At 30.8% G+C, this 18,156-nt stretch overlaps 1 protein-coding gene across 2 annotated transcripts; it reads left to right on the top strand.

Moving 5' to 3' along the window:
• Positions 1-4,912: 4,912 nt before the first annotated feature.
• On the top strand, positions 4,913-7,681 carry LOC130936547 (uncharacterized). 2 transcript variants are annotated; one of them, XM_057866639.1, is made up of 5 exons: positions 4,913-5,743; positions 6,787-6,883; positions 6,976-7,142; positions 7,263-7,334; positions 7,422-7,681. In XM_057866639.1, the coding sequence occupies exons 2-5, from the start codon at positions 6,846-6,848 to the stop codon at positions 7,535-7,537; spliced, it is 393 nt and encodes a 130-aa protein (XP_057722622.1). In that variant the 5' UTR covers positions 4,913-5,743; positions 6,787-6,845; the 3' UTR covers positions 7,538-7,681. The 2 variants fall into 2 exon arrangements, with proteins under 2 accessions (XP_057722622.1, XP_057722621.1); XM_057866638.1 differs by having other exon boundaries at positions 6,793-6,883.
• The last annotated feature ends 10,475 nt before the right edge of the window (positions 7,682-18,156 follow it).

An 18,156-nucleotide genomic window follows, 5' to 3' on the forward strand; every position in this document is an offset into this window, starting at 1 on the left:
ATAAATACAATGAAACAATAAAACGAAAAACTAATAACTAAGATCCAAGTAGTCCTCGTCATCGTCCTCAGTCCCGTGGCCCTGAAGAGGCGGCGAAGAAGATGGTGATGTATGTGTGCTACCAGCAGGGATGATGCCAACGGCGTGCATCTAAGTCTGGTACACCTCCATCTGAGCCTCCATCTGCTGAAGCTATTCCAGCTACTGCCTCCACTCCAGCGTGACTTCATTTGTGTCCGTCACTCGTGAGGATCTCCTGATACCTCTCTCGATAATTATTCTGCTCTTGAGCCTGCCGGTGAAGGTTGTGTTGGAGCTCCTGCACCTGCAGCCTCAAATCCACGTATTCCTCAGGCTCGACGGATCGACTGGAGGTAGAGCCTGACGACAGCCTTAATGTGGAGGTACAGATGCTACTGGCGAAGAACGGCCCCAGCCGTATACGTGGTTCTTGTACAACACTAAAGCAGTCTAGCCCTAAATCGCATCGGGATTGACGACTGAGGCAGCAGAGCCATTGATAGCGTCCTCCCCGCTTTATTGAGATTGATGAGTATGACCTTTAGTCTCTGCATGTAGGGCTCCTGTGTAATATAGTACAACAATTTTTCAGTTAATCTTTAATAATTTTATACTGGAAGATCATATATATGTTTACTCACATAATAGTCCTAAGACCGCTGATTAGAAAATCTCTCTTTGTTCTTCTTCAGTGTGTGAGTGTACTTGAACGTCTTCGCTCATCAGTCTCCCAATGAACTAATTAAGCCTTCTTTATTTCTGGTCAGAACCAAGTTGTCAGGTGGTCCCACCGCTCACGAACATCCTCCAACATCTGCTGTAGCCACTGACCCATTCAGTGGTTGTATATATTCCTGATGGTAAGATCGTGCTCAGCGTCCCATATAAAGTGCAATTGCAGAAAGAAAAATTTAAAATTACTTAATAAAAAAAAGAAGATATAAACTAGCTTAAAAAGTTTGAAACTAAAAGAAAAAATTAATTACCGTCCATTTCTGAAATAATCACTCTCTGGTATCAGAGCGGATTCTTTTGTAGCTGGGTCAGGAATGGTCGTACATCAGCTTGATAACAGGGCTTCTATCGCTGGAGGCGATGTCGTCATGGCAGTGGGCTGCTGAGCAGTAGGAGACGGCGGCGTCGCCAAAGACGGAGGCACATAGTTGGAGTTAGAGACCATGATGAACGGTTGGTCTGCTAAATCCGCAACCTGTGACGTCATCGGGGTAGTTAGAGTATAGGGAGAGGATCCGAAATTTCCATGGGTACCAAAAGAAACCCTCCCTCTACCACGACCATGACTACGACCACAGCCAGCAGCTTAATCCACGACATCTTTATTTGTCGTCATGTCTGCAAAGATCAAAACCAGTCGTAACACAATGAATCAACATATTTCAGACAATTTCAAACAACTCGAGCAACATTATTCAACAATTTAGTTCAATAATCAAATCACTTTTTAAAGTTCAAATTCACAATCATAATAAGAAAAACCAATTCAACAATCAACAAAACCTCAGCATATTCATAATCAGCAAAACCACTGCATATTCATATTCATAAATAAATTCATAAACCAATTCAATATTTTAACAACTACCATATTCTAATCAGCATCATAAACCAATCAACAATAAAATTGATAGTAATAACATCGAATCTGCCTTTTTTTTAACCCCCACTTTTCATCAAATCCCTGGACACTCCATGCCAAGACACTTGCAATCCAACGAAAATCAATGCATTCAAACTGAAACCTATCATCCCAAGATATAAAGGCAGTCTGTAATAGGACTACATAGAAGATAATGAAAATTGTGATACTGAAATTAAATCAAATATTAAAATCTCTCAGAACCACAACAACTATACAGTTTTCAAAGTCCCTCATTAACTCAAATTCAGCCAATTTCAAACACATATAAAAATACAGTCTCCATACTCATCATATACATCATCTAACTATATTTTCATAGGAAAAAATAATTAAATAAAAAACAAATATTTTTACTCTAAAGACAAAATCTGTTAGGATAATGTTTCATTCAATATATAGTTTACATACATGTGGATATAATCTATTAAAAGAAAAATAGTTGGATATAAACAATCAGAGATAAACACCCATCTCCACTTTTATCAAACAAAAGAAAAGGTTAAAGTAGTTTTTTTTTCAAATATGCATCCTAATAAGCAGCATATGCTTCAATATAACTTAATTTCTCAATCATTTTTGGATTTGTTAAAACGGATAGCTTGACAACTTTTTTCAATTTTTAACAAAACATTTTGATCTAATATAGAGATTTCAATTAATAAAACAAAGTAGAATTTAATCGAATTTCGACATGCATTAGCATTAAACAGACAAGCTTCTATTTTAATATTCGCATTTGAATCTGTTACCTGTTGTTACAGTGGTAGAATCGATTCGAGAAGGTGGACGACGCACGACAGCATACAAACATCATAACCATCGAGGCACAGATGACCTTCCACGAGAAGCAACAACCACCCATAAAGATGTAAGAGCAGCAGAGGGAGACGTGGCGAGACACAAGCAAGAAGCAAAGTTGAGCAGAGACGTGAGGAGGGAGACATGCAAAGCAGGGCAGCGGCGGTGGTGGCTTTGTAGTGCGGCATGACGATTTAGAGCACGGAGCAGGTTAACGGTGAATTGGCAAGCAGAGAAGAGGGAGAAAAAGAAGAACGGAGGGATCTCAGTAGTGGGTGGGCTGACAGCGACAGAGAGGGGGCTGTCATGGTGGTAGTGTTAGCAGCGGCAGATGTGGTTTTGGGGAGAGAGAAGGAAATGGTTTAGTTAGAGAGAGAGAGAGAGAGAGAGAGAGAGAGAGAGAGAAATAATCTCGAATGAGAAGAAAGAGGGTTCGCGATTTGAATTTACGGCCCAATTACCGTCGAATTTACCATGGGTTAACCATTGCATGTCACCAAAACGCAACATTTCACTAATTAGCTTTACTATTAGAAATATCTGATGGTAAAGAACGCGCCATACTATTTTTGCTTCCCTTCAAATATTACCGGCGGAAACTGAAATCCGCCAGTAATTACATAACCTTACGAATTAGACATTGTTACGGCTAGTAAATTCGACAGTAGATCCACCGCTACTCTATAACGCTAAATCCGACAGTAAATTCAATGGTACTCAACATTTTTCTTGTAGTGTTTCATAACAATTTCATAATGCTAATTTATTTGAAAGCTTTAATGTTATTATTTTGAACGTTATTACATAATTTAAAATACGATGATATAAGAAAAACGGTACAATAAATTAAAGCGCAATTATAACGAACGTAATAAGTCTATTAGACTTAGCCTAGATAAAGAAACAATCAAAGGCAATTAAGTTTATAAAATAAACTTGCCTCATACAGAACAAACAAGTTCAAAACATTAGGCACAAAAGTGTTTAAATACAAAATACTAATAACGGAAAGTATTTTAATCCCAAAGCACTAAGTTCAAAACACAAAAAAGTAAAAATAACCGAGTTCAATAAATTTGGAATTTTTTTATAAAAAAAAAACTAAATCATTTCAGTGATCTTTCTATTCTTAAAAGCATCAATCCTCGAAGGGTGGTGTTCTCTTCTTGTAAGAATGCGAGAGAAACATTGAGGCTCTGAATCTGAGTTGTAAAGTTCTTAAACTTCTCTCTATTCACATACTCAGATTGAAAATTTGAGATCTCTTTTTCAACATTTCTGACATAAATAACTAAACAAAAGAGCATCCTCTAAACTCGGAGCAAAATATCCGTAAGAGGCAACTAAGCCAATCCCGATTCGGTTTCCTCGGTCATTAAATATTTATCGACAAACACGACAGGCTGAAACTTTCTCGAAAGAATACATCCAAAAGAGGTTGGGGTCTTGAGACGTCTCCAATAGTTGAGATTGGAATATTGGGAGATGAAGTCAACCTCCTCCTCGTACAAGGACTGCTTTGAGAATAAACTCAGCTTGTCCAATAAATTTAGCTACTCTTGACTAAGTTGAAAAGTCAAGAGACTCGAGTTGAGGCTCTATTCTTGACAATAATAAAACCCATTAAATGCTTGTTAAATAAGGTTATTAAATCATGAGCTCGTTAAATTGGGAACTATTATGGACAAGAATAAAATCTATTAAATGCTCATTAAGCGAGGTCATGAAGTCATTATTTCGTTAACATGATATCGATTCAACGGTAATCACTAAAAGTGTTGTTATACTAATATCGAAAAAATGATAACATGTAAAGGCGCAATTATAAATTTAAAGGCAATAAAATTTAAATAAACTTAGTCTAAATAATTTCAAAATAGATAAGAGCTATTCGAAAAAACGAAAAAAGAACTTGTCCATAAAATAAACCAGAGTATTGAGTACAAAAATTTTATTTGGGTTTGGTCCATTAAACTTGGTTATTCTCAACAAAGTCCCTAAGTCAAAAAATTCGAGTTGAAAAATTATTCTGCACAAAAATAATATTCGATATTATGATTAAATGAGAATACTATATTACTAGTTAATGTATATGTTCGTTACTAATTAATAAGTATGTTACGCTACTAATTAACGAACATATTATTAAGACTAATAAAATTATAAATAAATAAAAAAAACTTGACAGATAAATTTTTTAATACACTATCATTTAATATATTACTGATTTAAATATTAAAATATTTTATAAATTATCTTTTTAATTTAATTCTAATATTATAAAATTAAAATTTCCGAATTTCATTAGCTCATTATCTCGGCAAAAAATACATACAGATATATAAAAGTCAAGATGTTGGTTCACCACTTTAGAATCTATTTAATATATAATACTTATGCAGTTCAGTCCCCGAAGCAAAGAGCAGTATTCCCTCCAATTTAGCATCATCCGTGGTAACGACAGGTGGCAGGCAAAGAACAGTGTTTCCTCTAGTATGCCTTGAAGCGGGAATTTTTCCGCGCAAATCCATCTCAAATTCAAATACCCTCTCTTCCCTTTTACTTTTGGTGATTGAACATTAAGAAGCAACAAAAGCAAAGAAAACAAAACTTCAGGGATCTTCATCATCGCGAAGATCATCTTTTATGAGGGAGATTTGCTACTTGCAACTGAAGAAGAGGCTATTTTAGGACGAGATATCTCCACCATTTCAAATTCATTCCCTTTCTCCTCTTTACTCTCAAGTCTCACCAGATTTCAACTCCCCAAATCGTACCTTCCACTTCAAAACAAACCCTAAATCCCTTGATACTCCAATGCTTGCTCCGCCATTTCACTCGGCACCTACAAGCTCAACATCTTGCTCCGCCCTTTATCTTCGTGTGACCTTGATTGGTGACTCTATTCATGCTATGTAGCCAAACATGGGTCAAGGAGAAGCTGTACCTATATCTCATTGTTGCATAAAAATCTAATATAGGATCTGTACTAAGAGACTCCTACGAAGAAATCTGACTTTGGAGATCACTGGAAGCTTGGAATCGAGGATGGTGCGAAGCCTCAGGTGTACAATGAAAAGCATGAGAAGCTGTTATCTGCTGTGGCTGGGGTGGGAGACGGTCGTGGTGGTTCATAGTGGTGCCACAGATTGTGTACATCCTGAGCGGCACAAACAGGGACGCGTGGAGTGGGTTCTCAATATAGGCCTTTGAGAATCTCTGGGGATTCGTTCGTCTCTCCCTTACATTTGCGGTTATGCTCTGGTATCAAAATTTAAATTAATTTATTTTTTTTTGTTTTTTATTTTTATCGTTTGAAAAAAAACTCTCTTGGTGATCTGCTGCATGAAGCATATGAGAGACAACACTCATGTTTTGTATTAGTAGATCAGAGCCAAATTCTTTAAGAGGAGATATTATTGTCTCTTCCTTAAGAAATTATGCTTTCTATATGTTAAGGAGATGCAAAAGGATTCGGATCTTCTGATGTTTTAAGTTGTGTTGCAATCTTTACCATTAAAAGATAAACATTCAATTTTAATGGCAAAAGTTGAAACATGACCAACAACATTGGAAAGAGAATAGCATGAGAAGATCCAAATGCAGCAACAAAGAAAGGAAAGGAAACAAGAATGTGTACTAGAGTGTTCTGAGTGTAGCACCTGTGATGCACGAACATGATAGTTGCAAAATCATTGAAAACTTTTGAAATGGTTATCTGGTCGTCTTTGACATTTGCTTGATTTCCATCATTTTGATTATTATTCCACCCACAAATTAGGACTAAAGAGGTGCCTTTTAGTGTTATTTTAATTATTACTCCAATGTATGTTGGCATGTGTGGTTTAGGATGAAAAAAATAAGATACTGTAATGGGGAAAATGGTAAACCCATGACCATTTATAAATTTTTTAACTGAAGGTTTGTTTTTTGCTTTGGAAATTAATGTACAGTGCTGTTGTCAAATATATCACCCCCTATTCCAATTTGTTCTTTGTTATTTTTTTCGGTCTCATGTTAATGAATTTGAATTCTAAAACAATTTAGAGCATAGAAAACTTCATCTTTTATGAGCAGCAAGTGGAACATTGACTGTGCGACTTGAACTATTTGTAGTTGCCAAGACGAATAGAGCTTCTTTGATTACTTGCTTTTTGGTGTTACTTTTAGTGCTAAGGTTTCACATGGATTAAGGGCTACTTTACCTGTTTGCTTACTCATTTACTCCCTCTGGAATGTTAGTTTCCTAACCGAGGTTTAACTTTATTCTAAATTTGATGGAAAAGTTTTCTTTTTATTTTTTTGAGAGTTAGGCTTGACAATGGGATATCTGCAAAGACATCTATGAAGATGTGAAAAAGTGACAATGTTTCGGATGACTACTGTGATATGGAGCTTGACGAGGTAAGTATTGGTGATGCAAGATTTCTAAAATATTTTACAAGTATAGTGGTTTATTATTCTATTTGTGATTGACTGTTGTTTTTGTGATGCAGATGGAGCATGCAAAAGATGATTTTGATGTCAATGATTATGGCGAGGAGGATGAGAAAGAACAAGGAGAAGAGGAAGAAGATGGAGAGGAAAGAACAATTGAGGAAGACCAAAGTGGATGGAATAATGATGAGATGGAACACCTTGAGATACAAATGTCCCAAATCAGGTTAGATACAAATGTCTGTCTATCCTATATTTGGGTTGAAATACCAATATAATTTTCTAACTTGCTTTAATGATTCTGTAGCTCATTATTTAATGTGAAATAGTTCATGTCAATTTACAGAGAGAGAAAGAGATGTATATGACAAGTTTGGCTACACCTATCAGAATAGAGAACAGAATAATGAATATATAGGTAAACTTTGATTTTTGCTATTATCTGAATTTGGTGGTTTATGGAAGGACTTAAAGCCAAGATCTATCTAATTGATTTCACCTCCAGGGATTCACCCTCGACTTAAAGCTAAGATCAAAGGTGTATTTGTGCTGCAGTTTAATGACAAGACTATTTTATGTTGTATTATCTGGCAAGGGTTTACACTATTGACACAATCTTAAAAGTGACTTTTCTATCTTTATTCTTTAATCTCTGATTCATTTTTAAATCTCTGTAGGATTTGACTGAGAAATAAGGAAGAAGTAAAGGGTAGAACAGTACTATGAAAAAGAACTAAAAATCTATAACAATAACGATTAATTATTAGTCACACTTTGAGCTTAGAAGAGATGCATTTTCCAAGTAATTGATAGATTGGATAGTTGTGTTAAATAAGAAGTTTCTTCTATCCATAGGTTGGTCCATGTGATAGTGTCAATGCTGTCGAATTTGGAAAAGTTAGGACCAAAGACAAATGTGATGGCAAAGCTAAATGAGTTTGATATGTTCAGTAGATTAGATAAACATTAAGAGCATTCTTGGGTTTCAATTTCAGTCGGATATACTTTTCATGCTCTGAATATAATGTGAATTAGACAAGTTAAAGCATGTTAATATTTTCTTTTCCCAACTGTTGAACTGTTATAAAAAAAATGTGGCAGATTACATAACCATTTTTTTCATATTTGGAGACTTACATGGCATCAAGTAGCTCATTGGACTTCAATCAATTCCATTAATCTGTTAATCCTTTTAAGTACTAATTGTATTTCTTGGTTATCTTTAGATGAAAATATAATTGGAGATGAACTGTATTCAATCATCCTTATGCTTTGTGCCGCTATTATGCTTTAGAAGAGGTGGATCTCTACAGTGATGCTCAGATAATTTATCTGTATACTTTGTCCCAAGTGTCATAATATCATCCATTTTTTTCCTTTCATAAATCTTAAATAAGAAGAGACAAAGAAACAATAGATCTGTTTCTCTTGGTTTTACTAAAAGCAATTAGGAAAAAAAATTTACTTTTGTTAACGAATGTTTTTGCATTCTTTAGAGTGAGTCGACCTTATGAAAGTTGAAAATGAGGCTTCAGAACTATAGAGGCACAGGTGGCAATGAAAACCATAACAACAAAAGCAAGTATAATGCATAAAAAAAGGGGTAAATAAATGAAAATTTTATTTATTAAGAGATAGTATATAGAATTAATTAGGTATAAGCTCTTTTGGTTGAATTTTATATAATGATAGAACTATTCAATTTTTTTATGATAAGTTTTGCTGCATTTTTTCAAGGAAAATCAATTGGGTGTTCATTATTTGAATGCAAATTAAGATTTCAAAGATCAATGGTTCTTATACATTTCTAGAATAATTTAGTAAAAATTAAATATGTTCTTTTGCAGCAAAATATAGGCTCTTATTTTATTTTACTTTTTATTCTGTAGCTTAATCAGCACTTTATTGCTGAGGCTACAAATGTGAATGCTAAATGTGCATAGTTCATCATTTTTGTCATGCATAACACTTCTAAATATGGGTGGCACTCTTGCATGTGTTTTAGCATTCAACTCATTTGTACCACCTCATAATTGATTTAACAAATATTCTTACTTGATGAACCCAACTATTTTTTTGATTGCTGAACCAACCAACACGTGGGTAATCCTACCCTCCCTTATGAAAAGCCTTTTCTTTGTTGAGGTGCTGTTTTATTTGATGGATTTTTCTATTGGCTCACCTATAATTTTGACTTAAAAGATATGTGGATCAATTATTAGAAAATCAAAGTTGAAATTGACCTCAAAGACCACAAGGCTCATTTATATTGCCTATTTGATCTTTATCTTATGTGCTTGATGTTCTGATGGGTGAGTTATTCTTATAAAATAGTTGAACTTGAAATATTGTAATCTAAGTTTAATTTTCTTTCAATGATTGATGTGGTTATGTTCTTAGTTGAACTATATTGTTATAAAATTAGTTTGCTATGGTGTTATTAGATTTCATTTGGTTGCTAAAGCTCATTGTTTTGTTTTAATGAAACATTAGATCGGAACTTTCACATTTAAGTATTTAACCGGCCAAAAAAGCTAACCAAATGAGCAGAATAATGATCACAACTTTCACATTTAAGCATTCTCTAACTCACGATTCACAATAATGTTTTCATGTTCTTTTGAATATTTTTTTTCAAGCTTTTCAATATTAATTTTCTGGATGAAATTGTGTCCTTTTTTCATTCCTTCTTTGTGTTTATGTTCATTTGAAACATTAAAAGATTCAGTAGCAGTGTATTGTGACTAATTGTAGAGCTAAGATGTGATTTTTTTATTAATATTTTTAATTAAGGCCGATATCATAAGAATAGTTATTATTTGAAGCTTTTAAGATTTTTCAAAAAGGATGCACATAAATGGAAGCTTTTTAGATCCTTTATGCATACAATTTTATTAATAACATGATTGGGGTCATGAACTATGTGTTAAAGTAATTGTAGAGATTTTTTTTAATTTTGCTATAAAATACAAATTATTTGTTAAAGTAATAGAAATTTAAATAATTATAATAATTTATTAGGTTTATAATTAAAAATATATATATTTTAAAATATAGAATTTTATCTTTAGTTGGCCAAATCTATAAAGAAGTAGGAATAGTTAGCATTTTATTTATGAGTTTAGTTGCAAGTCATACTATCTTTACATCAATGGATATTTTTTGTCAATTTTAAAGACTTTAGGAAATGTTACAATAGACCTAGAGTCAAAGTTGATAGGAGGGATTATCTTCCGAGTTTCTATATATTTTATTAAGGAGTTTTCCGCTATATTAATTTCCTTTTAGTGATTCTATTATCCGCCGCGGGGGCAGGATGTGTTCACTTCATGTGTCTCAGTAAGACAGAACGGGGAGAAACATTAGGATTGTGGGTTTATATAATCTCGAATGTTTTTTTGGGTTTCATTCTTAGAAAAGAAGGCGAGACCTTCCCCAAAATAACAATCTGCTTTCTCGTTGCCATTCTTTGCTTGTTCATCTTATTATGGCTACTAAGTAAAATAAAGGACCAAACAATCTATTCCGTTCTTTCAGAATCAAAGACCACACTTCGGGGCGTTTTGTTCCCTGCATTATATGTTCTAAATCGCTTATTTTTACATGATTCTTCTGTGGATATGAGCCTTTGGATAACTAGCCTCTTTATTCAAATTCTCGTTCTTCTGCTGCTTAAATTCATCCTTAAAAAGGAAGATGAAGATCCAGATAGAGAAGGATGAAGGGGATAAGGTATATCTCCCTAAGCGAGTTGGGTCTTCGAATCCTTATTCGGGAGAGAAAAAAGTCTACAGGGAGGGCTGACACTAGTAGGCACGGGCCGAAGTGTCAAAAAATAGCGTTCTGGGGTGTAAAGTTAAGCTGGCGGAGGCCCCAGCTTAGAGTAACTGCCCGATAAGGTCAGTGAGGTTCCACCAGTTTGATAGTTCACATAGATTCTTGATTGATCTGTTTTTTTCATGTTAGAACAAGAAAAATCTTTATTTAAGTAACATGATTGTTTACAAATTGCAAATATGAACTATCGGTTATTTACAGGACTAAATTTATTAATAGAAAGTTATTGTTTAACTAAATCTTTTTAAAGTTAGGTCCTTAAGTGATCGTCACAAATTTTTTTTGTGAATTATGTACATGAACCAATTCTTTGATATACTCTAATTAATGAAATCATTATTTTATTACTTTTTTTAATATTTGAAGTCTATATTACTATTATTTTAATTGATATCCACGTCATGAAAGAACATACTACTAAACCCAGTTTAATTCAATCTAACCATGGTTGTTTTTTCTAATTTTGATTATTTTATATAAGAGAGGTTGGTGAAAAATACTTTACTTTTCAAAATTATTAGAACTCAACAAAGATGTTTATAAGGTACAAATATCAGTATATAATTTTGTCTTTGAATGAATAATTCTTAGTTGTTTAGTTTCATTTAGTGATTTTATTAAAGAATTTAGGACAAATATTTAATTCTAATTATCTCTCTAAATTTTTAAGATTTTATTATTTTTGTTTTAACAGTGTTTACCATAGATGTATTCTTATTAAATTGTGGGTTTGTATTCTTATTAAGCTTCATGCTTTGCTGTTTATGACAACAAATGAGTCATAGAGTATAGTTGCGAGAAATTGTGTTCTTAAACTCCTAAATTTGTCGATATTTTTGAGAAAGCTAAAGAGTTTTTTGTTTCTAATTCATCACATTGCATGTATGAGTTTTATGTGCTGATTTTAGATTATTGTCAAGTCAAGTCATTTCTTTTTCTTTTTGACGTATTGATGAAAATTGTGAACAATTTAGAAGGAAAAACTTTAGAAGTATGATCTCTCTCAAGCATGAAAAATACCTGGGTGACTTAGCTGAAGCAAATGTAACACATGAGCATTTTTTTTTCAAAGAAGATGAAAAGTGAAAAAAAATTGTTACTCTAGATTGGCTTTCTCTACAATTTTTTTTTTCTCAAGTTAATATTTGTTTAGTGCAAAGTTCATTAACAAAATATTTTTGCATATTATGAGTTATATTCTAAATGCCATTACTTGATTCATGTAGTGAGTTTTATATACTAAAAAAAAGTTGTGTTATGAATAAGATTGTGCTTACATTGCTTACTTTTATTTAATAGCATATTTTAAAATAATTGATAGATTTTTAGTTTCCAGATTTATAATTCTCATTTTCTCTATTGATTTGTTCACTTATTTTAAAATTATCTGTATTGACTTTGATAATGTTTAGTATGATAGTGAAACTGTGAAAGTTATTAGCCAATTAAAGGATAGACATTTGAATTTAAGTTTTTTAAAAGTAAAGAAGGATATAGCAGATAAACAGACATATACATATTTATTTTTATGGAAATATATCAACAAATATAGGAAAGACAAATATTCCTGTACAAGAGCATTGTAATTCCTCTATATCTTAGTAAAGGAGATTTTTCAAAGGCTATAATTTCGGAGAAAGTCCAAGGAGAAATGTTCTTTTAATGTTGAAATGCTTAGCTGTTGCAGCATATGACATCAAAAGAAAATATACTAACAATACTACTAAAAATAGGACTTTTAAACAAAAAAAATGTAAATGGATAGATATATCTTTTTATTAGTAGCTATAATTTTTCTTAGTTTTAATTTAAATTTATTCTCTAGATAATGTATTTGTTTGAGGTTATGGAAACACTTGATTTACTCTGGCCAAATCCAAATCCTATTTCAAAAACAACAATAATTGTCAATTTGATAATGAAGTAATTAAGGTTTTTTCTTTCCTTTTTTAATTTAATAAAGTTGTTTTTTGTTTTAAATATTCTATGTATTATAGTTCTATTTAATTATTTAAATTTCATACAAGTTACTAATTACTCAATAGTTCATGATACAAATATAAAAAAAAAGTATTGTATATTTTCTATTTTAAAGTAAAAGTTTTTAATAACAGACATAACATGTTACTTCTGAATTGGTCATTTTTATTACTTTTATTATTATTGATACTTTTTTTTTGAATGTGTTAGTTTTTTCTATCTATATTTACAATTTATTTTCGTGTCTTCTTGAGTAAAACAAAAAAAAAATACAATTATGAAGTGAATATAAACTATATTTAAATTGTTAATTGGTGTGAAAAATAAAAGAGCACTATTAGTGTTTAGAAAAATAATATAATGTAATTTAATATAAATTACGTACTATGTTAATTTCTAATATTTGAGTTAAATAGCAGAAAATTTAAAACATCATTTATATTTTGATTGAATCACTTATAAATAACAAGGTAACATAATATTTTATAGCATTTTTTTAATAGTTATCTTTTTTGCTTCCTTAAAAATTTTCATATACTTTTTCAAACAACATCAATGTTTTTTTATTTTTTATAACAAATAATATCCCAAATATATTTTATATTTAGGTTATTATAGTTTTCATTTGTTTTGCCCGCGCAATGCGCGGGTATCTTGCTAGTTAAGAAAAATACTAAACTAGTGATCTCTTTGGGGGGAAGGAGAGGTAGCAATATACGGAAAGATAAGATAAGAGCGTTGAAAGAAATTAAAAACATCGATCTTAATTTCTATTCTGAATTTCTGGTTATTGTGATGATCACCTTATCCGTACGTATCCTTGAATTGGATTGCATTGAATGAAACTATAAATGAATGGCACACTCAAAATTTAAAACGACAAAGACATTGCCACCACCAAATATTATTACGCCTTCCTTATTATCTCTATTATTTTATTAAGAAATACTAAGCTCATCCTGCTGTCATCCATTAAACATTCTTTGACACCCTGTAAAAATACATTTATTACTACTTAATTATAATTTTAAATTATTTTTTAAACTATATATACAAATAATTAATGTATATATAATATTTAGCAAAACATTAAATAAGATACAACAAAATTAAAAAAAAAATTCATATTATTTACGTAATTTTTTTTAAAACAAAAAAATACATCATCCACCCTTGGTGTCATTATAAATTCATCATCACATGCACTTCACCAGAAATTAATAAAAAAAATTCACAAAAATCAACAAAAATATCATTTAATTTTTGAGAAAATGAAAAAAATAAAAGAAAAAAAAATAGAATTCGATGACACAATGCAAATTTGCAAAAGAAAAAAGAAAAAAGTAGCAAAGACAAAAGACAACAGAAGTAAAGGTGAAACAGCGTCAAGGTAGAGGTGAAGCAAACCAAAGAAATAGACAGTAGTAATGAATTTAAAGAGAAAGAGAGAAAAATACAACTGTGAGCGATGCGAAGGAAAAGAGAAACGAATCTGAAAGAGGAAGAGAAGAAAGTAACAAATCTAGACAAAGGAAAAGAATACGTGTAACAACATCAATAATAATGACGGACTATATAATGATGGAGAGAGATAGTAGTAACCGAAGAAAGATAGAGAAGGGAGGAAGGAATATGGTGAGCAAAGAGAAAATGGAGAAGGAAAGATAAAAAAAAGGAGTTAGGACTAAGAATAAAATTAATATTTTAAAAATTAATAAACAATAAAAGTGTGAAATTTTAGAGTATTTATCTATTTTGGTCTCTAAAGAATTTTAGACTAGGCACTTTAATATCCAACTAAAATTAATTACTCAATTGGTCTCTAATAGTTAATTCCGTCAATCATTTAGGTTCTTTGTTCCGTTAACTCTAACGGAGGATAAAATGGTCCCTGACAATTCTAACGGGGGACAAAATGGTCCTTGACCCCCTCTAATCGGAAACGACACTGTTCTTCTCCAATTTTCATCATATCTCGCATAACTCTACAATTTTAATGTTCACAAGAAGAAAAATCTTTAACTTGTTCTCAACTAATTCATACTCAGAAAACTAATGGTTATGTCTCTCAAGTACTTGTTTTTTTTTATGAATCTCATGAATCTATACAGTAAATCCGATTTGTTAAGACCTGTCGTCTTCATCGTCGTCATCTCCCTCCTCCTCTGGCCTATCATCTCCATGGCCACATTGTCCACCACTTTGATCGTTCGCTTCCTTTAGCTTCTTCTCCGAACCAATGTTCAGTAATCGCTTCAAATTTCATATGAGCGGCAACGGCGACATTGCTCGCTGTACTGATAGCTTGGATGCGAGGTCGAAGTTTTTTGTCAGCTTGGACTCCAGGAGAGAAGGAATGAAGCACTCGGAATCCATTCCAAATGAGAATTTGCTTATGATGTGGAAGGAGAATCTACTCTCATGATGTCCTAATGTCCAACAATCTATATTGCTTGTCGGAGAGTGGAGAAATGCGTGTCCTTGGAGTAGTTGTGGAACTTATTATTGAGTATGTGATAGACGTTGTCAGAGTTGGAGGTGATGCTATTATCGGAGACGTGGAGGTGGATGCTTCTGGTGGGTGAAGTACGGATTGGAGAAGGTGAGTATACCAATCACAGAAATTTGGGAAGTGTGTGGTCTATGACATGTTGAAGTAGGTGCAACATGCGTGGCAGTTACATCATGACTTGATTTTGGAGCTGAAGAGGAGGAAGGAGAAGACGGAGAAGAAATCTGTGAAGGTGAAGAAGGAGAGTTCGAATGTTAGAGTTAATCAAGATACGATGGAAATTGGGGGAGAACGGCGTTTTTTAATAGAGAGCATAGAGACCATTTTCTCCTCCGTTAGAGTTGTCAGGAAACATTTTATTTTCTGTTAGAATTGACAGAATAAAAAATCTAATATAAATGACTGACGAACTTAATTGTTAAAAACTAATTGAGTAATGATCAATTTTAATTAAAAATTAAAGTGTTTGATTCAAAATTATTTAGAGACTAAAATAAATAAATATTCAAAATTTTATATATAATTAATTGTATGGTTATGTCTCAATATTTTATAAAAATAGTAAATATATATATTCTATGAGTATTTATATGCTATCGATCGTGTCTATAAAAATTTGTCACAGTAAATAAATAGTAGACATATACATGCATGTATTTCGGTGCCTATGTTTCTCATGGATATGGACATCCGTAATAACCAAATAGGATCAAAGAAAATGTGTTTGATTATTAAAAATTACTGATACTAAAACAATATTTATTATATAAATGACATAGATATGGCGAAATTATATTTTATTTATTTTATTTTAGAGTAAATATTTAACATGATTTTTGTTCATTTTTACCAAGGAGACAAAGTGATTATTGTCTTAAAAAAATAGATATTTTAATTTTTAACTTTTTTATTTAGAAATTTTTTTGTTAAAAAATCTGTTAAATACTAATAAAAATTAATTTTATAGAAATTTTATTTATAATTTGTGGAAGTTTTAAATTTTCACAAACTATTAATAAGTTTGTTTTTTAAAAATTCTTTTACTAGTAGTAGTTAAGTAAAGAAAAATCATTACTAAAAATGATGTCACAAGAAAAAATAATCACAGTACACATATTTTTTAAAAGAAAAAAATAACATCAAACAAGAAACAAAATAAAAGAACATTAATATTGATAATATTAATACTAGTGATGATGGCGATAGACAAGATAATAATAATGATAAAGTATGGCTATATATTAAAAATAGTAAAAATAAACGTGATAATAATGAGAATGAAAAAAATGATAAACTAATGATAGTAGTAATCATATAATTTATTATATTATTTTAAAAAGAATTTTGTAAAAATTTTAAATTTTCATAAAATATAAATAAAGCTCCGACAAAAATAATTATCATTGTTATTTAATAAATTTTTTAATTCAAAGATTACCTTATTTTTTATAAAAATAAACACATATCAAATTGAATCTTTACTCCTTATTATCCTATGAACTTATGAACCTAATAAAATAACGGAAATATTTAGTAACAAAAAATAGTCATAACTTGCCTTATTTTACATTCATTAATTGTTGCAACAATTAATGAATGTTAAATAAAGCAAGTTCTGACTTTTTTTTGTTTATCTAACATTACCCATAAAATAATTTCTCATCATTTAATCTTTTGTTACTTTTTATATTAAATTCACTATTAGTTTTCGCTATCAACATAAAAAGAAGATGTATGATTGTGTTTTATACTTTTATGTATACGTATATGATACGAATTAAATTACTATACGTATAATTTCTCTCCATAAGGATATATATTAACATAGATTCTAAATATTTTGGTGTATGTGTTGAGACGGTATGATGTCTGTATTTGCTATTAATTAACTCTACTGAAAGAATATTAGAGGCAAATAAAAAGAATAAAAAATACAATAATTTATCTCTGTGTGTGTGTGGATCGATCTTTTTGCTGTTTATCGTCTCGTGCATTATTGCATGCATGGTGGTTGTGGTGATGCTCATTCCACATTTTCTCTCCAATAATAATAAAAGCAGAAAGTATAGCAACATTATTTCTTCTTTTATTGTTTACTTGGTATGCATGTTATCATATATTTATTTATCCAGCTAAGAATTTTGGGGCAAATTAAAGGTTCATCATCCACCACGAGGTTTGGCTCACTTAATAATAAGTATTTTTTATTTATTTATTGTTAAATAATTAATTTAAGGTTTGATTTATAATAAGTGTTGGTTGGTTGATCAGGAGCTATAGAGTACATATTGCCACTGGAATGTAACAAGAAAAATTGAGAAGGAGTCGGAGACTACAAGTATACATAATATAAACATAAATTAAAGATCAATTATTCTAATAAAATTATTATATAATGATTAAATAAGTATTAAAATATGTAATTAGGTAAAAATTTTAGAAACTAAATTTAAACCACCAAAATCATCCCTGATTTTTTAAGACACTAACAAAAATACCCTCACTTTAGTTAACAACAAAAATATTTTTAAAATATTTAAAAAACGCAACAAAAAATCTAATATTAAATATATATTTTTAAAAAATATTTAGAAATTAGATTTTGATGTAGTTTTTTACAAATATAATTAAAAAATGAGACAGATTTATTTTTAAAATTTTGTGATTTGATACTAAGTCAATTATTTTGTGATTTTTTTATTAACGAGTAAGGATACTTTTGAGAAATAAAAAAGAACATATTCCTTCTTTTATATACTTTCTAAGTAATTTAAATATTTTTATAAAAATTTAGATCAAATACAAACGGTTTATTAAATACATAAATAATTAGCCACTTATAATTTTTTTTTTTTGTTATTTTTCATATTTTATAATATTTTAAAAATATTTTTGTTGTTATAAAAAAAGA

Source organism: Arachis stenosperma, chromosome 6 (genome assembly GCF_014773155.1).
Source record: "Arachis stenosperma cultivar V10309 chromosome 6, arast.V10309.gnm1.PFL2, whole genome shotgun sequence".
Classification (NCBI taxonomy): Eukaryota; Viridiplantae; Streptophyta; class Magnoliopsida; order Fabales; family Fabaceae; genus Arachis; species Arachis stenosperma.

What these genes read in the sequence shown, in the direction of transcription:
- LOC130936547 (XM_057866639.1), top strand. Translation starts at nt 6,846, where the DNA reads ATGTTTCGGATGACTACTGTGATATGGAGCTTGACGAG. An exon ending in GTGATATGGAGCTTGACGAG is followed by an intron (nt 6,884 to 6,975) that starts GTAAGTATTGGT and finishes TTTGTGATGCAG; the next exon opens with ATGGAGCATGCAAAAGATGA. An exon ending in ACAGAATAATGAATATATAG is followed by an intron (nt 7,335 to 7,421) that starts GTAAACTTTGAT and finishes TTTCACCTCCAG; the next exon opens with GGATTCACCCTCGACTTAAA.